The 25,358-nt window shown below is 41.7% G+C and overlaps 1 protein-coding gene across 1 annotated transcript in view; it reads right to left on the minus strand.

Moving 5' to 3' along the window:
• The window catches only part of LOC139352067 (protein SON), a 95,491-nt gene that overhangs the window by 64,316 nt on the left and 5,817 nt on the right, over nt 1-25,358 (minus strand). The window contains exons 3-6 of the mRNA XM_070994116.1: nt 8,543-8,577; nt 8,115-8,317; nt 6,548-6,735; nt 5,270-5,487 (exon numbers count right to left, since the gene is read on the minus strand). Of these exons, the coding sequence (XP_070850217.1) occupies nt 5,270-5,487; nt 6,548-6,735; nt 8,115-8,317; nt 8,543-8,577 (644 nt within the window). The remainder of the gene's footprint in view (nt 1-5,269; nt 5,488-6,547; nt 6,736-8,114; nt 8,318-8,542; nt 8,578-25,358) is intronic.

The raw sequence follows: 25,358 nt of genomic DNA on the forward strand, positions 1-25,358 counted from the left end.
ACTGCCCAGTGTCAGAAAGCTCAGTCGCAGGTCATGGGTCCTCCAACAAGATAATGGCCAAAAACACACAGCTAAAAACATCCAAGAATGGATAAGAACAAAACATTGTACTATTCTGAAGTGGCCTTCTATGAGTCCTGATCTGAATCCTATCGTAAATCTATGGAAAAAGCTGAAACTTGCAGTCTGGAGAAGGTACCCATCAAACCTGAGACAGAGTGCTGTGCGAGGTATTTTGATTTTTTTTTTTTTTTGTCAGTTTCAAGTTATTTCAGTGAAAATTGTGCATTCTTAATTTTTTGTGGAGGGGTACCAACAAATTTGAGCACGTCTGTATATTATCTGTTACTAATAAGTGCATAGATAACATACATAATCATACAGTGGTGGAAAAACGTTTTCAGACACCCCATGCATTTGTGAAATATTGCATTAAGAATCACTCATGTCTTCAAGTGCAATTTCTTTTAGTACAGTCACAGCTAAAATACTTAACAAATCCTAAAAAAAGCCATTAAAAAATAAGAATTGATTGGTTCCATAAAAATACAAAAGAAATTTTGAGTATTGGGTCATTTTGGTACCAGTGATCCACTAATGAAGGTCGTGCTTTCTATTAAAAGACACAATTTTTGTTGCTGTGCATCATGTCTATATAAAGCCAGCATATTTGAAAGTTCTTCAGAGACAAAAATGGCTAAAACAAGGAACCTAATGCAGGAAACATACCGGAAGATAGAGATTCTCAGCCAGGAAAGGTACAGCTGCCGCTAGATCTCCAGGAAGTGCAGATGCAGTCCTTCAGCAATTGGATACACTCTGCAGAAATACAGACAAACCAACAGCTTGGAAGACAAACCAAGATCTGGGCATCCAAGGGTTTCTTCAGCAAGAAATGACTGCATCCTGATCCGCCTGTGCAGGGAAAACCGCTGAATGACATCACAGAAGCTTCAGCAGCAGTGGTCAAACCAAACTGGTGTCCAGTGTTCCACCGGCACTGTACATGGCTGACTTTTAGATCACGGCTTAAGGACCTACAAGGCTGTCAAGAAGCCCCTGATCAATGAGAGACAGAGGTTAGCCTGGCGTTGTTGGGCCCAAGCACACAAGAAGTGGACAGCCAGGAACTGGAAGAAGATTCTGTGGTCAGATGAGTCCAGTTTCCAGCTTGATCTTCCTCCTGCTAATGTGAGGATACGCAGAAGGCCAGGCGAAGCATTATCTCCAGCATGTACAGTACCTACTGTCAAGCATGGTGGAGGCAGTATCATGGTTTGGGGATGTGTGAGTGCTGCTGGTGTTGCTCATCTCACTGTCTGTGATGGCACATTGAACTCTGCCAAGTATTGTGCCATTCTCGAAACCCACATGCTCCCTTCTGCACCTGCACTGTTCCGTCGAGGTCAAAACCGGATGTTTTAACAAGATAATGCCCCATGCCACACATCCAGGGCCAGTAGAACTTGGCTGCAGGAGCACAGTATCCAGGTCTTGAGTGGCCAGCTCAATCCCCGGACATGAGCCCCATTGAAAATCTGTGGTGGATTATCAAAAGGTCTGTTTTTAAAAGCGTAAACCAAAGAATTTAGAAGAATTAAAAGCGGTAATTCAAGAAGAATGGGACAAGATTACCCCTCAACAGTGTGAAAAGGCTCGTGGGGAACATGCTAGCCAGGATTAGAGCTCTACTGCGTGCTAATGGCAAGACTACTAAATATTAATTTGATGATGTGATGGTTTATTTATTTTTTGTTCAGTTTTGAACACATTCTCTGTTATTTGTTGATTTTGATACCAACAATGTTGAGAACTGACATATTGAAACTGTCAAGGATTTAGTTCTGTTAGTTTTTCTTGTAAACAATAAACAAAAAAAAAAATATCATTTGTATTTGTTTGTGTCTGTCTAATGCAGCCACACCTGTTGAAACACAAAAAAGATTTTTCCACAAATATTTCATTATAATATTGAGATGTGTTAAACTTTAAGGGTGTCTGAAAAATTTTTTCCACCACGGTATATGTGAATGCTATGCTATATATACACTACACACACATGTCTGTCTGACATTGCACAAGCAAAATGAATCACCCGAGAGGCCTGTTGTTTTTGTAATCTCAACTTTTTCTGAGAAAATCCAATGTTTTGCTGCTAGCATCTGCTGGCATTAGCATAGCCAGTGAGCCACCATGCCCAAACTGGATGCTGCCGACTCACCCGGAAAACAAGGCATACAAAAATATCGCTGACCTTCTTGAGAACATTGAACAGATGTCGGAGGAGCTGCAGAGGAAGGATTCCCTGCTGACCACCATCAGGTCTCGTCTCCCAACGTTGACCAACTGGCTGGAGACATCACGGACCATTGAGCCCACACCACAGAACACCATCTCTGCACTCAGGCACACAGTTCTCTGGGAACCACCCTCCTCGTGTCAATGACCTGCCTGCTCCACTCCAAACAAGGGGACCTCCTGGACCGAAGTGGTCGTCCGAGCAGGACCAATAGCGGGGCTCCCTCTCTCCCGAGCATGCCTCTCTCCAACAAGTACACGGCTTTGTTCATGAGTGAGAAGCCGGCGGCCTGGGACCCGCACCAGAAAACTGCGCCTGTTTTTGTGGCCACACAGCTAGCTGCCCTCCTGCAGGATCCCAGGTGGTGTCCAGCAGAAGGAGAGCTGCGGCCGATGATACCTGGCCCCCTCTCAAACTCCAGAACCGCTTCAACTTGCTGTCACAGGCCGGTGAACATGCAGGTGGGCTTGGTGATACCACCTCCAGTGGGCCACTGCTGGCAGGCAGCGTTCCCGCGTCTACATGGCATGGAGGCCTGGTCTCCTCCCAGCCGGTACCCAGTGGTGTGGAGCTCTGGCTCTAGCCCCTCTCCTTGCCTGGCACCCAGAGCTGTCCATTGAGTGCCCCCCCAGCTCCGGACTCTGACACAGGTCGCTCGGCCCACCTATTGTTTACATTGGCACAAACCTCAGCACGAACACCTGGCTACAGCACACCTGCACATTGCGCAACCTGGTTTTTATTGACAATTTCAACCTTTTCTGGAATTGCCCTTCCTTTTATCGCCACAACAGACTTCATCTGAGTACACTGGGCAGCTCTGTTTTAACAGGTAACATTCACCGCACAGCATCATCCACACTATCCCAACCATCATCTCCTACAGATGGCACAAACCCACGACTGTTTTTAGACCGCACGTTATTTCTCACAACTCATCATAGACCATAAAAACAACCACCAGTTCCTCTTCTCCACCTTTGATATTTTAACAAGCAAAAATTTTAATGAAGTTTTTAACATGCCATCAGACGCTCTTTGTGAGAACTTTGCAGATCACTTCAAAATCAAAATCAACGACCAGATCCAGCCTTTTATCCCGACAAGTTTTATTTGTTAACACGCCTGAATTGTTGTTCTTGCCCGAGGAAACACTGGAGAGTTTTGCTCTGGCTGATGCGAGGACACATGGTCGAGTTTTTTCCCAAGTAAACCCAACAAAACCCAGTTTCTCAGGAACTCATGAAATTAGGTGTGGGGTTCCCCAAGGCTCAATTTTAGGTCCAATTCTTTTTAATCTTTACATGCTTCCTCTTGGGGATGTCATCAGGAGACACGGCATCAATTTCCATAGCTACACTGACGATACACAGCTGTACATTTCCGTGTCTCCTGATGACACAGGGCCAATAGATACCCTTTTTAACTGCATTTTAGATATCAAGTCATGGATGGCAGGGAAATTCCTACAGCTCAATCAGGAAAAAACAGAGGTTTTAGTTATAGGTCCTGAAGGCCAGACTGAGAAACTTTTACCAAAAATACAAGATTTTATACCAACACACTCTGTAAAAAACCTAGGTGTGATTTTTGACCCCGAGCTGACTTTTATCCCACATATCAAAAATATAACAAAAATAGGTTTTTATCACCTGAAGAACATAGCCAGAGTCCTGGTGCCAGTGCCCCCTGTGGTTATAGTCTGCGACAACTCCTCTCAGTGTGGACAGCCCCAAAGGTGGGAAAGGTGGTGTTTTCCTCGACCATAAGTACCTTACCATGTCTCCATACTGTCAGTGGTGAGAATGTCTGTGTGTGCGTGTGTGTGTGCGTGCATGTGTGTGTGTGTAGTCGTGGGTGTGTACTATATGTACACACGGAGGCTGGGAGGGATGGGTTTTCTCTGTTTTTCTGTTTTCCTTTATAATGTTTTTAACTGTTATAAAGCACTTTGTGTCGCATTTTATTATGCATGAAAAGTGCTACATAAATAAAGTTTGATTTAGTTTGATTTGATGTACCAAACAAATTTGGGGTGGGCAATGTGACCAAAAATTTCTATCATAGTAATTTTTTTTGTTTTTTACAGTGATGGTCTTATAACCAGATATTGCAAAAATAAAAGGGACTAATGAATGTATTATGGTTCATTCTTGGATTTAGACATGGGATAAGGTTTGGCATCTCAATGGCATTTATTTGACAAATAACCCTAAGTACATTATTGAGGTATAACAATCATGGGGCATGTCTATGAAGTGCATTTCCATACAGCAGCAACAGATACACATACCGATGCGGCACACATTAGAGGGGTCTGTCCTGTAACAGCAAAGCCAGCTTGTGCTGCAGTATGAACTGTGGCGATGACATTAGATCTGGCAATGCAAGACGGTGCAAAAACCAATGTGAAAAAACTGTTACTCACATCCAACTTTCACTAGATGAAGACTTGTTTTGGTTCCTGCGGCCGACAATGGAGAAACTGACGTGCGTAGCTCATAATCTTACCCTCCACATCTCTGTGTTACCAGAATTGGCATTATACATAAGTGCGTATCACTCTACCTACATGTTACTGCAGCCACAGTAACACACATTTTTAATACTCTAAAACACTTGTCACAGTAATGACGGCACATTACCTGTAAATAATGATTTTGCATTGCTGTGTGGTGCAATAGCAACAAAAAAATCCGGTTTGGAGGACATCTACAACTTTAATGACTTCTATATCAAACCCATTTTTTAAGAAATACCCTGCTATTTTATCAAAACCATTGAAGGAGCAGAAGGTTGACATAGCATATCAAACTATTATAAGAGTATCTGTAGAGTTTAGTTATAACACACCGTCAGTTGTTTTATTATAAGCCTGGAGTATAAAACTGTATTCAGGCCGATAAACTGATTTGATACCAACACAGGACACTGTGCAGTATAAGTACAATGTCATCAAGCTGGTCCTACCTAGTTTTTGTATTGTGTCCACTGCTTTCTCTTCCTTTTTCTCTGATGGCTTTTCACTCTGACCAAGGCTCTGCAGTTCTGTGCTTGACTCTGTCAGCTCCTGTGATTTGATGTTTTTTGGGGTAGGATTGGAAACCCGCTGAGATGGCTGGAGGCCTTCTGAAGGACCTTCGGTGGATTGTTTGGTTCCATCCAATCTTCCTCTCTTCTTGGAAGAGCTGCCATTAATCAGATCATGGCAGAATAAAGCAACATAACAGTGAGAAAAGGCAGGTTGTTGTGCCACTAGTTATTGTAGGCAAAATATCATAATAGTATCATATCATGAATGATCCAGTGATTTACAACTCAACTTTAAAACAGGTTAAACACATAGGTCCTATCGTATGTCACTACAGCACTGTCTTCAGAGTCCAAATTAAGTCAAGTCTGGGGAAAATTTGAAAAATCACTCTACAAGCTATAACCAAAGCAATACACCGTTAAACAAAAACCCACTTCCAGCAATCAGAACCAAAATATAATATGAGGATAGGTTAAGAGTACCATGAGCACTGTGTAAAATCATGTCACTGAATGAAGAGTTTATCCAAAGTCATTCAGCAATGAGCTGCAGTGGCCAAGCGTACATTTCCTGGCAGCAAATCAATACTGAATGTGTTACATAAACTGGACAAGGTATCGTCTAAAAAAGAAGTACATTTTCAAATTGCAATGTTACATTCCCTGTTTGACAAACTGAGATCATCACTGTCCTGTGTTTTCTGTCAATTATTTAACATCCATCCATCCATTTTCTATACCCCCTGTCCCTTTCGGAGTTGCAGGGGGGCTGGAGCCTATCCCAGCTATCAACGGGCGAGAGGCGGGGTACACCCTGGACCGTTCGCCAGTCGATCACAGGGCAACACACATGACAGACAACCGTTCACGCTCACACTCACCTAAGGGCAATTTGGAGTATAGTAGAGAATTAACCTAATGAGCATGTTTTTGGTCTGTGGGAGGAAGCCGGAGTGCCCAGAGAGAACCCAAGCATGCACCGGAAGAACATGCAAACTTCACACAGAAAGGCCCCGCCCGGGAATCAAACTGGCAACCTTCTTGCTGTGAGGCATGCGCACTACCTGCTGCGCCACCGTGCAGCCAATTATTTAACATCTAACAGGAAAATGAGTAAATGCACAGTGAGGACATGAACATAATGAGGGAAAACCTTCCATGTTAAGTGATATGGGCCAAAACTCTCTCAAGAATCAATCAATCAATCTTCCATACCTGGAATGGGTCCTGAGACGCTGTGAACTGGATAGGGACCGAGTACTAGATCTTCTCTGGTGGTTTCTAGACCAAGAACAAGAGTTCCTCCTCACTGAACAGGAATGTGAATGAGAATAGGAATGTGACCGTGAACAACTCCTCCTGCCATGTCTTTCCTCAACTCCTCGTTTGTTATTCGAGCTGTCCTGTTAAGAAGCAAAGACAGAAATCTAATTCTATCATGAGTCTTTTATGTTACTGATGTGTAGGTGGCATAATTTTATCAGTATACATGATGTGGTTTGCACTCATCACACCATAAGGAGAGAGCTCTATCCATAATGTTATCTTCCACCAAAAGATGGAGCCCACAAGTATAGAGGGATAAGATTAGGTTTTTAGGTTAAGGTTGGGGATAAACATATGGTGGTTATATTTCAGGTTTATTATGTTAATATAATAATAACATTTCAGGTTACACTGATGTAACTGTGTCATACATTCTCATTGATGGTTAGCAATTCTCTCCCAAAATGCACAATGTTACTGAAAAAATACGTTTTTTGTTATTATTTTTTAAATGCCTCCAAATTCCTTTGAATGTCCATCTAACATTGTGGAGACCCAAAAGGCAACACAAAGCAATAACAGACTACACCAAGGGGAATTCAAGGAAAAGTATATAATGTTTCATTTCTTTTAACAAAATTTTAATTATAAGGTGTGTGAGCACTATTATCCTGCATCACAAAATTTGCCCACATTTTGCAATTTTGACAGCATGCTTATTTCACTTCTCCACATTTCATTTAAACTGGGTACACACCATTATTAGGTGAGCTCTAAAATTATTCATGTATTTATCCAACAACACTCCATACCGTTCCTTCTACAATTGGTCACCTTAGTCTTGTAGTCATATCCATAACTACAAACTATTACACGTTTTCAACGTTTGAATGCATCAGCCATTTTGTAATCAAATTATGCTGATGTCCACATATTGCCACTGAACAGTTCTGTATGTCATGTACAGGTGGTGATGTAATGGGAGAGACAATGGGGCTCCCATGTCTCAAATTCATCCTCAATTCATCCTGTTTGGGTTTTTTTTTGTTGTTGTAATGCTCATGCTTTAAAAAGTAAACCATTGTCCATGACCCAAAATGACCAAAACTCTGCATGAAGGATTACGTGCTCTTGTAAACTGACGTTTTAGAATTCCAACTACATTTTGCAACTGGAAAGCAGGATTTGGACCAAAAAAAAAAAAAAAGAGAGAGACCAATATACTAAGGGAGTACTTCCAGAGAAAGGGCAGCCTTTCAAATTGATGCGTGACCTTTTTGGTTTAGTCACTAGCTCAGATCCAAACCTGACTTCCAATATTCTGAGGATCTTTAAGTATCAGCTATACTATACTGCACTCAGATCCAATATTATTATTTGCCCTTCTTATATTTAAAGGAACAATATCTATTCCATTTTAAGTAAACTAAACACAACTATGTACTGTCCACATTATCAAGACAGCATGTGCTGACACTTACTGTTATTTGTTCTTGAGGTTTTTTGGTGTTTTTACCTGTTTTGGGATGATATCAGGCAACTCCTCTCGTCGCCCTGGTTGTAAGCTTTGACCACATTTACTACCTCTTTGCTTTGACACAAACTCTGAGTCAGAATCTGATGAGTTCTCTTCATTTTTCCTCCTTCTCTTCTTCTTCTTCTTCCTCTTGCCTGTAGAGCACCTCTTGTGGCATCTGGACTTATTCTCGTTATCCTCACCTGGACAAACAGTTCAGCAGCTCTGTGCCAGTATAGCATGTTTTGTACAACAGAAATTACTGTATATTATTATGTATTACTATGCAGTAACTGTACAGTCAAAATAACTGATAACATGCTGCAGCAGTTTAATATAGTTTCCTTGAAAAAAAAAACCAAACATATCCCAAGGCAAAAATAATGCAACACTGTATCACATTGCATAAAATAATGAGACAGACTTACCTTGCTCCACATTCACCTCTACTGGTGTTCCTCTTCTATGAAGCAAAGATAAAACCTGAGTTAGGCACAGTTGAAAAGCAGGCATTAATAGTAAAATGGAAGGAAACCAACTGTTTTTTGTCTACAGTAACTAAGATTTGAAAATGTAACCAACCCCTCTCACAAAGTACCTAACCTCTCACAAGCCAAACTTTGCATATCTAAGGTTGTATACCATATGGCCCATGATGCACTGGAGAACTAGGCCATGCCTTAAGCTTTACCCTTTTCTCTAGGATGAAAGACTGAACCTTTTAAACTTCTTTTAATGCCTGTCCAATGTTTATCCAGCCCCAAATGCTTTAGGAGAAGCAAATGGTTATTCCAATTTTTATATTTTTAGTTTTTATATTCACAGTCTGTTAAGTTTCAAGATTTACTCCATAAGAGGGCAACTCATTTCACAAGTTTTTCAGAAATCTTTTACCAGAGGTGGGCAGCATCATAGGGAATTGACTGAGGCAAAAAAATGATAATTTTTGTCAAAAAATGACTTAGGCAGTTATTTTAAGAGGGTGACAATGTGTCTACATTTGAGGTCATTGAGAAACAATGTCTCCATTACATAGTATGTCCACTAGATAGCACTGACTTATTTTTCAGTACATGTCTTGGTCACACTTCTTGAAAAAAGGTTTTTTTCATCTGCCATATGTACGTCATGTCAATCATATTAAAGGTGACATGAAGCTTTTTCAGTAAGTTACATAGGTCTATAATTTCCATAAAACATGTTTCTGAAGCTGTTTGCTGGAAATAGCTTTCAGGAAAAGATTCTTTCCTCCCTCTATTTCCCTCTGTTTCAGTCCCTTTCAGAATGTGCTGTTTCTGGTGTCTGTAGTTTTAAATGCAAATGAGCTGCTGCTGTCCCACCAAAGTTACCGTGGCAACGGGGAGAGTGGAGAGCATAAGCTCACGTTGCACTACGCATGTGAAAGTAGCGGACATGGCGGCAGTAAACAGACCGAGTTCATCAGTAGTTGAACCGTACGTGTTCGAACCTGAATCGAATCCTGAAGGAGGGGAGGCTCCTACAGAACCTCAGAGAATTCAGCAGGACGCTTCTGAAAGGTTCGTCTAAAAACGTCTTTCTATTTTTTTCTCTTCAGTATTAGCACTGCCTGTACAGGAGGCAGCGTGAGAGGCCCGCAGTTCAGACGGTTAATGCTCACGCTAGGAAGCACCAATCCTAACTTGTAGCATACCAGAATGACGGGGAGAAACTCAACTAAAAGCCTCTACCAAGCATTTGCACCCGAAAGAAACATAATTCATACAGCAATAAATCATATGGGCATGTGACAAAAACAAGGAAATAGCTTATGTCCACTTTAGCGCGTCTGCAGATTTCACCAGGTCACACAAATCACACAAGCCTGGTATCATATGAAAGCAGAGAGTCCGAAGTTCCTGGTTGTTTACATAAAGAGGAGGGGGTTTCTAGTAGTCACTGAGTTGCTGAGACATTGACCAGTCTAACTGCGCTGTTAGTTTCAGCACCCCATCTCATTTACACATGCAGGGGCAGAGCACACAGACGACACTGCTGAGCAGCACTACTGACCATTCAGCTCAGGATGAGGAAAAGTAGCTAGCTAGAGCACACACATTCAAATGTAAAAAAAAGGGGTACTGTTATTGGCTGAAAATGCTGGTATGCAATGTTTCTTATTTCTTTGGCTTTATACATGCATGAATTGCCTTTTTTTTTATTTGATTGTATCAGTACACATGTGGAAATTGTGCAACAATGCAGTCAGAGCCTGAGAACATACGCTGCCAGGAGGTGCCACAGGTCACAGTATCTTTACCTGCACTTACAGTATGATCGCAGTGTATGATTGCAGATAACATGCCACTGCAGATACTGACCTTATGTTATGCATAACAGGTTACAAGACGGCTGCAGCAGCTGGATGAAAGGCCTCCAGGCATGATCGAGCATCCAGGTTTAGAACCTGTTTGCCTAAATGTGCATACAACACTTACAGGGTTGACTACGGTCCTTTACAGCTATGGGGGACAGAGCAGTGAGTTTCATCTTAACCAACTTCATTGTCCATACGCCATAATAAACTAAATAAAGTCAGTCATATCTTTTCTTGAACATATAGCCAAGTTTTTCCTTAGCAAATACTGTATATTACACATTTATTCACATGAAACATTTTCTAGATATACAATAAATATTTATTGACTGCAGTCATGAATATTTGTACATGGAAATACAGTACAAGTGAACATAATGTTCAATTTTCTCAGTTGTTACAGGTATCTAGCCTATATGAGTTTTGTGAGCTGGTGCTGGAGGTTCCTTGGCCAGAAGATTTGTGTAGTCATCCCATCACGTGCATGTCCATCAAATCATCAATATACCCTGTGCAATACACAGACACACAGAAAACATGAATCATTGGTATCATTTATTGGATTATTCAACAACTGTTGAATATAGTGACATTTTGCACTTTGAATTCTTTGGTTAAGTGTGTCGTTTTTGGTTTATTTATTGTGTGACACGTACAATATAAATGTTTGTTTTTTGGGTTAAAAAAAAGCTAACACGAATGTAGCCTCAGTCTTCACTGGTTTGGCTCTGCACTCTCTCTTCATGAACTTTGGAAAGCTGATGATGTGGTGGTTTGTCCTCTAACAGCATTCTCGCTGTAATGCAGTGCAAAAGTATATTTTTATGATAACAGGCCAGACTAAAAACATGACAGCACTGTTACAGTGTAAATTCAAGCACTAAAGGCTGCAACAGCTCACTGCTACACTTGATCAACAGCAGGTAACTGTAATGATGCACTGGCCTATGTAAAAAGAGAGAAGTGATATCAGCTTTATCTTACGTGTATAGCTATGCCAACAGCTGCATGCAATGTAAAAAAGGATCACTCATGAATAAAATTCAGAGAAAAAACGCTTGGATTGTAAATTGTGCTGGGATGTAGCAGTCTCAATCATACACTCATTTTGCCCTGGGCTTTTCTAACATACGCCAGTTTAGAAGATATTTCCAAATGCATTATTTTCACAAATTCCAAAGCTTAGACCCGGTGAAGCGTCCATGTATGTATCGCTTGACCGACCTGGTCACTGGGATTGCATATGAAGACCGTGCTGATTACTAACTAGAAGCTAGCGGTTAGCGTTAGCTCGTGCTATATGGCAAAACGCTACTTTGTTAGTTCGTGTAGAACTGAAAAATGAACACAGCTAAACATTTGTAAATGCTGGCATCTCCCTCGGACATGCACTAAATCTTTTACAAGACCAGAAACGTGGTGTGATGTACCAGAAGCTACGGTAGCAGCGAGCTAACGTTTGATGGCTGAAGCCGTAGTCTCGAAGCTAGCGGTTAGCCTTACATCATTCTCAATGGCAAAACAAACACGCTACAACACGCAAGAGTTCACGCTAATCTACAAAAGAAACACACAGCTAATTTTTTGCATACTTACATGTCCTTCCTCTGCAGGTATTCCACGCGAAGTTGGAAGTGAGCCCTCCTTTAGATGAAGTCTCTCGGCTAATCCTGCCTCTTACTGAGCGAGGTTGGAAAAACAGTCAGCCTTGAAGTGGTTAGCACACACCAGCAGGTTTTTGCCAACTGTAGCGGAGACGTTGCCTTCAAAAATGAATTCAATCCACGCCGCTCTTTCATCCTCTGCGGCTGGGAGCCAATGGAGCGGTTTGTGCTGGTCTTTACAACCAACAACACAACAATGCGTGTAGCGCCTCGACATGATAACTACTTACACAGTGCTTTCGATAACGAAATGGCGTATCTGTGGTAGCGCTGTATCTGGTGGGTGGAGAGACACCAGAGAGATGGGGAGGCAGTGGTGACTGGTGGGCGGGAACATGTTCCCCTATTGCGTATTAGCGAACGACAATTGCGAATGGCTCGTTTGGAATGGTGTTTTCAGAAATCCTTATCTCACCCGAAAAAGCGTGAACGGTCTTATTTCACACGTTGTATGTGTGTGGTAGTGCCAGAGACCCAAAATAACACCCCAAAACCCAGAAAAAGTTGTTTTTTCATAATATGGGACCTTTAAAATCTTGTTTGAACAATACCACACACTCGATGCCCGATGTTTCCATGTTGATACTTTGTTTTAGGGTTGGGCGGTAATCCGGTAATAAGGTATCCCGCAGTATCTAAAAAAAGCAACGGTATCAGTTTCATTACCGTCATTAAAAAAAATGCTGCGCATATAGGTCTATATATACAATTTGCCCTCGGGGATCAATAAAGGAACTCTGAATCTGAATCTGAATCTGAATATAGGGGTCTAACATAATTGTAGCATCGTCATAACAAAAATGAAGTCCACTCCGTTCAGTGTATCCGGTTGAATTTTTACTCGAGAAAAAGGTGACAAAAGTGCAAAGTGCAAAAGTACATGCTAAAAAAAGAACCTGAGCAGTTTTACAGATGTTTTAACACAGGTATGTCCAGGAGCTCATATGGGCGCGTCTGGGCAGAGTACTGTTATCTCGTCCAAGCATACAGAGACACTTTTCTGCTGAAAACACTTTTTCAACCTTTTTTCTGCTTGCTGTTTTTCTTAGCTGTCATAAAAGGACGAAATGCAAATTTAACAGTAAAATAACACTTCGGGCTGCTCAGCAGAGTCCTCTGTGAGCGCTCTGCTCATTCATGAGACGGAGCGGTGAAACTAACTGCGTGGTTACGCCGGTCAATAGCGACCCATCCAAGTTCACCATAGTAACACCAATGACGATCCAGAAGGAAGCCCAGAGATAGGTTACTGTATGAAGAGTGCTCCCTCCATTCTAGAAACCCCCTCTATTTTATGTAAACAAGCAGGATCTTTGTGATTGATCTCAAACTAACGCAGAGTCATAGAAGACATTAGCAGCGTTTTTTCGGGCTGGAATATAACTTTTGACCGCAAAAAAGCAAAGGTAAGACATACTGTATGATTTAGCAGAAGTTTTTTTCTGCTACTCCTTGGCTGCTAGCTCACCGAGTGTTTGTTTGTGGAGGCACAGTGTGGAGGCAGACATCTTCGTGATCATCAGACTCTCTGCTTTCATATGATACCAGGCTTTGGTGGTTTGCATGAAGTGGTGAAATCAACAGATGCAGTGCCTTTGACGTGCTCTATTTTCGTGTTTTCGTTACATGCGCATACAATTTCATGGGGTATGAATTATGTTTCATTTGGGTGACGATGCTTGGTAGAGGCTTTTAGGACTGGTGCTTCTTCGCGTGAGCATTGACCGTCTGAACTGTGCGCATGTCACGCTGCCCTGCAAAGTGATTTTTAATTAGTCACGGTAATACTGTATACCCCGGGAAAATGTGGGGAAAGTTTGACAGTATCAAAATTTGGATACCGCCCAACTCTACTTTGTTTTATCAGTCTTTGTGCCATTAAGATAAGACTATTGATCTCACATCAGGGAAATTAAGTATCTCATTTCACAACGTGCCTGTGAATGTTCTCATTCATCCAGGTCATTGTAAGCTTCAGGGCATTCAATCGATCGCAACTGGACTTTGTCAGTTTGTCTTGGAAGACGTTTCGCCTCTCATCCGAGCAGGCTTCATCAGTTCATGCGCACCAGACTAGATAGGACAGCTCTAGTTCAATGAAATGGTGTTAGATTCAAGTATTTATCCTCTGAGTGAGGCCAACCCTCAAAACCAAGGATGGTATCACTCTATTGTGAGGCAAACGATCCCCCATTAAGGCGGGGTAGGGTGCGACCCTTGGGTGTCAACGACAGTCGTCTGCCTCGTCTGCCTCATTAATAATAATAATAATAATAATAATAATAATACATAAAATAATACATTTTATTTGAAAGTGCCTTTCAGGAGACCCAAGGTCGCTGTACAGAAAATATACAAACTGATATAAAATACAAGATAAAAACAAGATACAATCAATAGGGACGGGGGACCGTGTGAAGCAGTTTATAGAGAGTAGGCAAGTCTGAATAGATGAGTTTTGAGTTTGGATTTGAAGATGGGCAGGGTGGCAGAGTTACGGAGGTCAGGTGGGAGTGAGTTCCAGAGTTGGGGAGCAGAGCGGCTGAAAGCTCTGCTCATGGAGCTAAGACGGGCAGCGGGTACAGTGAGATGGAGGGAGGAGGAAGATCTGAGGGCACGGGATGGAGTGACAACGTGCAGGAGGTTGGAGAGGTAAGGAGGGGCGAGGTTATGGATAGCCTTGTAGGTGTACAGAAGGATTTTGATCGTTAGTGTCCCATTCTTGTCATTGGGAGGCTCCTAGAGCCATGTGTGAATGGCTTTGTTGTTTATTTTCAGAGGCTAAGTTTTTGAATCTCTTTGGAAGAGATGAAAGGACAGCATTGTATGTGGGAGATAGGTGGTGTCTCAGACCTCCCCCTCTGTTCAGAGATGGTTTTTCAACCTTGACATGGATGGCTTCTCTCACTCCTCTTTCAAACCATCTGTCTTCTCTGTCCAGAATATGCACATTTTTATCCTCAAAGGAGTGTGCTTCCTTCTTGAGGTGCAGGTAAACAGCTGAGTCTGGACCTGAAGAGTCAGCCCTTCTGTGTTGTGCCATGCGTCTGCTCAGTGGCTGTTTTGTTTCGCCACTATATAAGTCTGTGCATTCCTCACTGCACTGGACTGCATACACCAGATTGTTCTTCTGAGTATGAGGTGTCCGGTCTTTGGGGTGCACCAGCCTTTGTCTGAGAGTGTTCCCAGGTTTGAAATGTACCGGGATGTTGTGTTTGTTAAAGATTCGCCTGAGTTTCTCTGATACACCAGACACATATGGAATGACAATGTTATGCCGTCTGTCTCTCTTTTCTTCCTCTGTCACCCTGTTCTTTCTGGAAGGGGCTGAACTTTTCACAAAAGACCAGCTGGGATAACCACAAGTTTTGAGAACATTATCAGCTCTGTGCTGGAGAGTTCTGATAACACCTAGTTTGTGTTCCAGTGGGTGATGTGAGTCAAAAAGGAGGTACTGGTATGTGTGAGTAGGTTTTCTGTAAACCCCAATATGGAGGCTCCTGTTCTCTCCAATGTGGACATCACAGTCCAAAAAAGGCAAACTCATGTCCTTGACATCGTCTCGAGTGAATTTGATGTTCTTGTCCACTGAGTTAATGTGCTCGGTGAAGGCTTGCACTTCTTGACTTTGGATTTTTACCCATGTGTCATCCACATATCTGTACCAATGACTTGGTGTTGTTCCTTTGAAAGAGTTCAGGGCCGTTCTTTCCATGTCCTCCATGTGCAGATTAGCCACAATGGGGGATACTGTTTGGGTGTGCGATGGGTTCACCAGTACCCCCCATTGTGGCTAATCTGTACATTACAATGATAAATGTTTTAGCACATTAAAAATAATTCTGTGGCTGCGTTAACATGCAGATTAAGTGCTACGCACTTACTCATAGAACTGGTGTTACATCAAGTTACTACTACTTCTCTCACAATGACATCGACCCCAGTAACACAAAGATGCAGAAGGTAACATTACAAGCAATCTACGGCAATTTCTGTTGTTGGCTGCAAGAACCAAGATAAAAGTCTTCATCTTCTCCCACCATTCAAGGACGTGAAGCGTGATGGAAAGGTCACACAACAATAACTGGAGAAGTCTTAGGCTATATGTATGCACTAAATCACCATACACAACTTTTAAGGCCAATGTAAAGCAGGATTCGCTTCAATACTTAAGCTGAGGGATGGATTGAGACCAACTTCAATCTTAGAACCTGTAAGTTTTGCTGTTTTTATGTTGCTTTACTGTTTATTTTGCTGATTAATCTGCTGAATCCCATGGCTAATGTGGCCAGTGTTATCTATTGTAGACCCACACTCTGGAGCAATGTTGGCGTATTTAATATTGAGGGACAGTCATGAGAAACTGTGTGAATGGTAATTTTCATTTGAAGCCAATTAAATTACCAGAGTGGTACAACGGTTTTAGATAACTGTTTTTTAAGGTTACTTGTTGCATAGTCTTGCATAGCCAGACCTACCGCTATCTCCAAACTTCATAGTGTAATGCAAGCTCAGCTCGGTTTGTTGTTACATGAAAACCCCCCTCTGCTGTGTGCCTTGCCTTGCCTCCGGATGTGTGTCTGTTGCTGCTGTATGTAAATGTAAATGGGTTTTTCTGCCATATAGATGCTGTTGAGATGTCGAATCCTACCCCTCGTTTCTAACTCTGAGCATGAATTACAATACAGTTTCTCATTAGCCTACATTATGGGGCAGGCTACTCCTTCCAAACATACTTCATGTAGGCCTATAACTCAATTTCATTCGTATTTGGAAGAACATAACACATGCTAATAAAGTGAAAAGAGGTAGAATCGTGTTTTGAATGGAGTATCCTTTTCATTTTTGTAATACCATGTGGTATAAATTTTAGGTCTCATCACTAATCTCTAATCTCACTTGTTTTGGAAGATTACATTAACAAAAGCATGGAAGTGTTTGAGCAAGTGCTGAAGTGCTGACTATCAATTTACTCACAGCTGCAAAAATTGGCATTGCCTAAAATTGGTCATCATGATGTAGTTGTGTACGACAAAAACCAACAAATGTAACAGTCACACTTTTATATCTACTGCTTGCCTCTTACTGCTCAAAAAAATTAAGGGAACACTTAATCATCATAGTATCATTATCATCCATCCTACTTTGGAGCAACTCTCATCTATAGAAATCTTACGGATTTTATTCATGAACCAAATCCTTGACAACTCAGAGTTGAGATCAGGAGGCAGAGCTGCAGTCCTACGTGCTTGCCTGCCCATGCATCAGCGATGGGGACTCGAGTTTGCGACTCAGACTCGAGTTGCGCTTAAGTCATACACAGAGAGGCTTCAGACTTGACTTGGACTCGTGCTCAAAAGACTTCAGACTCGACTCAGACTCATGTTTTGGGAATCGTGAACAATCATCATGTTTTCTTTTTTCCTTTCTTTTCTTTTTTTGGGCGTATTAACATTGGGGAAACTCTGAAACGTCTGACAAGCTTAATGTCATTCCCTCCTTTTTGACATGGTAACCATGATAACCATATTACACATCGGGTGCGCGGCTCACAGCCCCACGCATTAGTACCTCAGATGACACTATTGGCGCATTTCCATTACACAGTTCCAGCTCTACTTGACTCGGTTCTACTCTACTCGGTTTGGTTGAGTTTCCATTACAATTGAGTACTTCATAGTATCTCCTCAACGTAGGCGGGGTTGACATACCACGGCTGCGCAAAACTGCCATGACGTCAATTTGTACGCGACGCAAACAGAGTCGACCTTTACGAGCAGCCATTTCCCTCGAGTGAGAATAAAGAATAAAGTCAGCGGTTGCTGTTGCCCAGCATTACAATGGAGGGGGCGGGATTGTTTTTCCGGTGTTGGACTTCGCAGACCAGTGACGACACTCTCCGGCCAATCAGTGGCCGACAGGCTGTTGACGTCACACATATAGTATCGCTTCTACTCGCTTGGAACCTCGCCAGAGCAGGTCCTAAAAATAGTATCGGGTACCAGGTACTATCCCTAATGGAAACACAAAACAACCGGGTAGAGTAGAGTCGAGTCGAGTCGAGCTGTGCTAGTGGAAATGTGGCATATGGCAACGGACACATCCGCAGCTGCTGCTGTACCCTTTGTAATTACGTTTGGTTACAAAAACTTCAAACAAGATGGCACCAACAAAAGAAGCGCTGACTGCAAAGTCTGCGGTACCAAGATTAAGGATGCTGGATCAACCACATCAAATTTTATCAGGCACCTGAAAACTCACCCGGATAGGTCAGTCACATTAGCGCATATGGACGGTTAGCAAACATGTTTAGCTCAGCATCAGCTATGTTTAACTTAGCTTGCTACCAGCTTTGTAACTAAATATTTGTATAGATGAGTGAATGTTAGTTTGCTTGTCTCACTTATTTGCATTGAGCGTTAACATGACGTTTATTGGGTAATATCTATGTTCTGTTGCCACCATCTACTGGCCAATTTTAAACATAGAAAAATACAGTTACACTGTTGGTTTACAGGCAGGTTACAGGTTAATTGTTGGCACATAACGTTAATGTTGTAGGTTTACCAGGTTACCATTTCACTGGGTTTGAGTGAGAGGATAGAGGAATGTTTTAATGTATAGCAGACTTAAAAGATGTCATTAGACACCCAGTGTAAACGATATGGTTGCACAGTTAAAAAAAAATTTTCCACTAAAGTTAGCCATAGTGAATGTTGAAATTTTACCAGCCACTCAATAGATTACCATTCTTATTTTGGCTGGTGAGTGCAGCATACAGTACCAGCCACTTGCATAATTTCCCAGCATTTGAATGGTGTTAATTTTGTGTCCAGCAGATGTAGCGTACTATAACTGTGATTGGATGATTAGTTATTGTAGCAGAACTGGCCCCTAACTGACCTTCTCTTACCCTCTCTGCATTCCTTCAGAAGAAATGGAGTTTCCAACTTTCAAGAGCTATTGACCATTTGAACTGTTTACAGGGAAGGTGTTAATTTCAGAGACAAGATGTCTGGCCCAGAAAAATCTCCTCCACGCTCTTTTCGGCAAGAGGCACAGATATCTCAACATCAAAGGTTGCCTTTTTGCCTTTCTGAATCTCTATGTTTGATTTAACTTTGGATTTTCTTCCAGTGCCAAGCCCATAATCTGGATGATATCAATGTTCTTCCCGTGTTCCTAGCTTATGAAATGACAAAGCTGTGATTTTAACTTTCTTACAAAGTTTGTCTGAGTTTTTACCATAGAACCATACTGCCATCTAGAGGCTCGTAATGGTTAGGTTTAATACACTTGATGTGATTTATTTATTAATAAGTAACCGTACTAGTGATAATCATTTTTGGGCAAATATAGTCTGCCTTTCTTTATTTCTTTATTTTGTGTTAGTTATACCTTGAGTCATCATATATATTAGGATGAGTATCAGAAATTGTTATCATGATTATCGTTTAATGTTGTCATCCACTCGTAAGAATTGCCTGACGCATGTTGTGAACAGTGTTGAAATGCCATTGAAAATCGTCCATTCAAAATACATGTGATTAACCATAGTGAGAAGCAAATGAGCCCCTTGTATGAATCATTAATTACGTGAGCGACGGCCTATCCATTAGACACATCCCGGAGCGAGTTTTAAATGTCTGCAACCGCAGCGCGAAGTTAGTCAGTTTTTATCTCAGTTAGTTTTTGGTTGTCCTTAGTTTCTATTCTGTTCTCATTTCTTCAGTTCAGTTCTTAATTTTTCTTTCTAACGTCTAGTTGTCCTTTTTGTCTTCATGTTTTTGTTCCATCGTTTTGTAAGTCTCTTGTACTGAATTCATTTTTCAGAAGACGTATTTTTCTAGTTTGCTCTCCTTAAAACTAGTGCTGTCAATCGATTAAAATATTTATTTATTGAATCGCGATTAATCACATAAATGTCATAGTTAACTCGCGATTAATCGCAAATTAATCGCACATTTTTATCTATTCTAAATGTCCCATTAATTATCATTTTAATACTGTTATCAACATGGAAAAGCGGATAGGCTTGCTTTGTGCAAATGTTTTTTTTACGGAAAACAATATATAGTGTTATATTTCACACTAACATTCTCACTTTGAGCAGTCATTCAAATTTGAATGAATCAAATCTCACACATTTTAACACTGTCAATAAACAGATGACAAAAAATAAATACTTGGTTACAAAAAAGCCTCTTTAACAACCCTTTCTAAGGGATCAAAACGGAGTGATACAAAATAAAGTTACAAAGTGCACATCATTGTAAACTAGGACTATGGTGCAGTTAAATCATGGCTTAAACTTTCCTTTCTTAAGTTTCCGCTGAACATACAAGCAGTCAGACTATATAGTGTTAATTTACCTAGATTCTCTTACCATTTATTCAAGAAATTAACTCTTCATTTGCATCCCCATTGTTCCCTTAAAACTACTTCTCACTATCGCCAAAACTCATTCTGCCATTGTTTTGCCATAAGTTTCTCTCTCCAATTGTTTGTGTTATGCGCAAACAACCTTCCGTAGTCAGCTCTGGCTGACGTGCTGACGTGCTGAGGTAAGCGTATCGTCTCACTTCCTGTTTCTGGTTGCTGCCTTACGAGTAGTGTGCGTTTGTCGCTCTTGTTCCTCTGAGTGTAATTTGCTCTGTGTTTTGTTACAGCGGCCTCTTATCCGCGCTCTAGAGTAACATTAGTTCTACTCAAGCACCCATAAGTCTGTTTATTTAGCGACCGTCAATTTTATTTGTCTACGCGCTTGTCTGCTCTGCCTAGCAGCTAGCGATGGCTTCTCTCTGTCCCTCTCCAGCTCTCTCCTGCCCGGTGTGTCACATGTTAAGCTACTCCTCTGCCTCCTTTAGTGATACTGGTACGTGTAATAAATGTAGTTTATTTGGTGAGTTGGAGGCGAGGCTTAGTGAATTGGAAGCTCGGCTCTGCACCATGGAAACAAAACCATTAGCTATAGTTAGCCAGGCCCCCGTAGCCAGTGCGGACCGACCAAGTGCAGCTCCGGCTAGCCGTCCCTCGACAGCTATCGAGCAGCCGGGAAACCAGGGAGGCTGGGTGACTGTTCGAAGGAAGCATAGTCCCAAGCTGAAGCCCACAGGTCACCACCAACCGCTTCATGTTTCTAACACGTTCTCCCCACTCGGCGACACACCCGCTGAGAAACCAACTCTGATTATTGGCAGCTCCATTTTGAGAAATGTGAAGTTAGCGACACCAGCGACCATAGTCAAATGCCTGCCGGGGGCCAGAGCGGGAGACGTCGAATCAAATTTGAAACTGCTGGCTAAGGATAAGCATAAATACCGTAAGATTGTTATTCACGTCGGCGGTAATGACACCCGGTTACGCCAATCGGAGGTCACTAAAATTAATGTGGAATCGGTGTGTACATATGCTAAAACGATGTCGGATACTGTAGTTTTCTCTGGACCCCTGCCAAATCTGACCAGTGATGACATGTTTAGCCGCATGTCATCGTTCAATCGCTGGCTGTCGAGGTGGTGTCCAGCAAACGGTGTGGGCTTCATTGATAATTGGCAGACTTTCTGGGGAAGACCTGGTCTGATTAGGAGAGACGGCATCCATCCCACTTTGGAGGGAGCAGCTCTCATCTCTAGAAATCTGACCGATTTTATTTATGAACCTAACCCCTGAAAACTCAGAGTTGAGACCAGGAGGCAGAGCTGCAGTCCTACACGCTTCTCTGCACCTCCATTAGAGCAGTTACCCACCCAACACTCCATAGAGACTGTGTCTGCCCCCCGACCACGTAAACTAAGTAAACCAAAAGTACAGAGAAGAGGAGTTGAACATAAGAATCTAATTAAAATTAGAACAACCTCTGCAATAGTACAACAAGATAGGAGAATTAAATGAGGACTCCTTAACATCAGATCTCTGTCCTCTAAAGCTGTTCTAGTAAATGAGTTAATATCAGACGATATTGTTGATTTATTTTGTCTGACTGAAACCTGGCTGTGTCCTGAAGAGTATGTGAGCCTAAATGAAGCTACTCCTCCGAGCCATATTAATACCCACATTCCTCGAGGCAGTGGCAGAGGAGGTGGAGTTGCAGCCATTTTTGACTCAAGCCTTTTGATCAACCCTAAACCTAAACTCGACTATAACTCATTTGAAAGCCTTGTTCTCACTCTTTCTCATGAGAAATGGAAAACAGTGCAGCCACTTTTATTTGTTGTAGTATACCGCTCTCCTGGTCCTTACTCCGAATTTATAGCTGAGTTCTCGGAGTTTCTATCAAGTTTAGTCCTTGAAGCAGATAAAGTAATTATTGTAGGTGACTTAAATGTACATGTCAACGTTGATAATGACAGCCTTAGCACTGCGTTTATCTCAGTATTAGACTCAGTTGGCTTCCACCAGAATGTACATGAACCAACTCACTGTTTTAACCACACCCTCGACCTTGCCCTGACATATGGCATTGAAATCGAAGACTTAATAGTCTCCTCACAGAATCCTCTTTTATCAGACCATCATTTCATAACTTTCGAATTCATATTACCAGACTACCAACCAGTAGGCAAATATTCTTATAACAGACTCCTGTCTGATAGTGCTGTAGCTAAATTTAAGGATATGATCCCATCAGCATTTAATTCAATGCCATGTCTCAATACAACAGAGGAATTTTATGCTAACCTTAGTCCCTCCCAGATTGACTACCTGGTTGATCGTGCTACAGGTTCATTGCGTATGACACTTGACTCTGTTGCTCCCCTAAAAAAGAAGAAAATTAAACAGAGGAGGTTAGCTCCATGGTATACTCCTCAAACCCGCAAATTAAAGCAAACTTCACGGAAAATAGAAAGGAAATGGCGTTCTCCCAATTTGGAAGAATTTCGGTCCGCCTGGCAAGACAGTCTTAAAATATACAGGAAAGCCCTCCGCAGTGCCAGGGCAGCCTATTACTCTGCACTAATAGAGGAAAATAAGAACAATCCCAGGTTTCTCTTCAGCACTGTAGCCAGGCTGACAGAGAGCCATAATTCTATTGAACCATGTATTCCTTTAGCTCTGAACAGTAATGACTTCATGAGCTTCTTTAATGATAAAATTCTAACTATTAGAGACAGAATTCATCGACTCCTGCCGTTAACAGGTACTGTTTTGTCTTCAAACGCAGAAACCGTAGAAACTGTTACTCAGTCTGTCGCAGTTTTAGACTGTTTTACTCCTGTTGACCTTCACCAACTAATTTCAATAATTTCATCATCAAAATCATCTACCTGTATTTTAGATCCTATCCCGACTAAGCTGTTTAAAGAAGTATTACCTCTAATTGACTCTTCAGTATTAGACATGATCAATCTGTCTTTATCAACAGGCTACGTACCACAGTCCTTTAAAGTAGCTGTGATAAAACCGCTACTGAAAAAGCCTACTCTTGATCCAGGGGTTTTAGCCAACTATAGACCGATATCCAACCTTCCCTTTCTCTCAAAAACTCTTGAGAAAGCAGTTGCCAATCAGCTGTGCGACTTTCTAAACAATAATAGTTTATTCGAGGATTTCCAGTCAGGATTTAGAGTGCATCATAGCACAGAGACAGCACTGGTTAAAGTTACAAATGACCTTCTAATTGCATCTGATAAAGGATTTGTCTCTGTACTAGTCTTATTGGATCTTAGTGCTGCATTTGACACCATTGACCATGGTATCCTATTGCAGACACTGGAACATTTCATTGGCATTAAGGGAACTGCACTAAGCTGGTTTAAATCCTACTTGTCAGATCGCTCTCAGTTTGTACGCGTTAATGATGACTCCTCTGTGCTCACTAAAGTCAGCTATGGAGTATTTCTGTCTGTCTGTCTGTCTGTCTGTCTGTCTGTCTGTCTGTCTGTCTGTCTCACTCTCCCTCTCTTGCTCTTCCTTTCTCACCCAACCGGTCGAGGCAGATGGCCGCCCACCCAGAGTCTGGTTCTGCTCGAGGTTTCTGCCTGTTAAAAGGAAGTTTTTCCTCGCCACTGTCGCCAAGTGCTTGCTCATGGGGGAATTGTTGGTTTCTCTGTAGATAAAAGAGCTTGGTCTGTACCAGCTCTATATGGAAAGTGTCCTGGGACAACTTCTGTTGTGATTTGGCGCTATACAAATAAAATTGAATTGAATTGAATTGAATTATGCCATATCATCTATATCTTCTGTCGTACTATTCATGATACATTATTCATTATCCATAATTGTGTTTAATAAATAAGACTTTGATTCAAGTTGTGGTTAGACGGTGTCCTTTTGAGCTGAATATAAACGATCTCTGTATCCAGAGTTTACACTTCAGATTATCAGACTAGTTTACTGTTAGTTCATTCGTTAGTATTTCATCAACATTATAGCAGTTAATTTCTGCAGTCCTTCTTAGCTGAGGAAGGTGGTGCCCCGATATTTTATCTACGAATGCAACATCAAATTAAGTTAGTTCCCCTACATTATTATTGCAATATTTTCCAGTTACCCTGAGATTGTCTATGCCATTTTTTAGCAACCCTTTCTTTATTCAGAAATAAAAGACTCTTTCTTAACTCAGACAAAAGATGTGCAGATATACAGCCAGGGCCATCCCAGACAGAAGGCCATTACTGAATCCATACTGCCCAGTAAGTCGAATCACCATAACCAGACATCTCAGTGAGCTAGCAGCAGACAAGGAGTCCAAGACCAAATCTAAACTAGAAAAGACAGACAACGTGTCTGTAACTGTTGAAGCCATAACAGCCCACTTCATGGAGATGGAGAAAAACAGCCCAAGCCTGCAGACAGTTCTCTTGAGTTGTGAACGATTCACAGGGTCACACAGTGGAGAACGAATAAGTGAGAAATTTGAGGAGATATGTGACAACTTCAATATAAAACACAAATTAGATTACATTATCTGTGACAATGGGTCAAATATGAGAAAGGCCTTCACAGTTTGTTTCAACTCTGCAACAACAACTGAGACCGAAGATGGTGAAGACGACTTGGAAAACAGCAACTTATGGGAGGATTTTAGTGACAATTTCCAGGATGATGTGAAATCTATTCAGTGCAACTGCCGTCAACAGCGACTACAGTGCTGTGCACATTTATTACAACGCATGGTGGAGAAAGAGACTAAGACTCTGAATGGCAATGGCAAAAGTTACAAAATTCTGCAGTCTACTTCATTCCACATGCGGGCTGAAAGAAGCATTTGAGAGAGAGAGTATGGAGCCAATCGCAGCATCC

The sequence above is a fragment of the Chaetodon trifascialis genome, chromosome 24, assembly GCF_039877785.1.
Source record: "Chaetodon trifascialis isolate fChaTrf1 chromosome 24, fChaTrf1.hap1, whole genome shotgun sequence".
NCBI lineage: Eukaryota > Metazoa > Chordata > Actinopteri > Chaetodontiformes > Chaetodontidae > Chaetodon > Chaetodon trifascialis.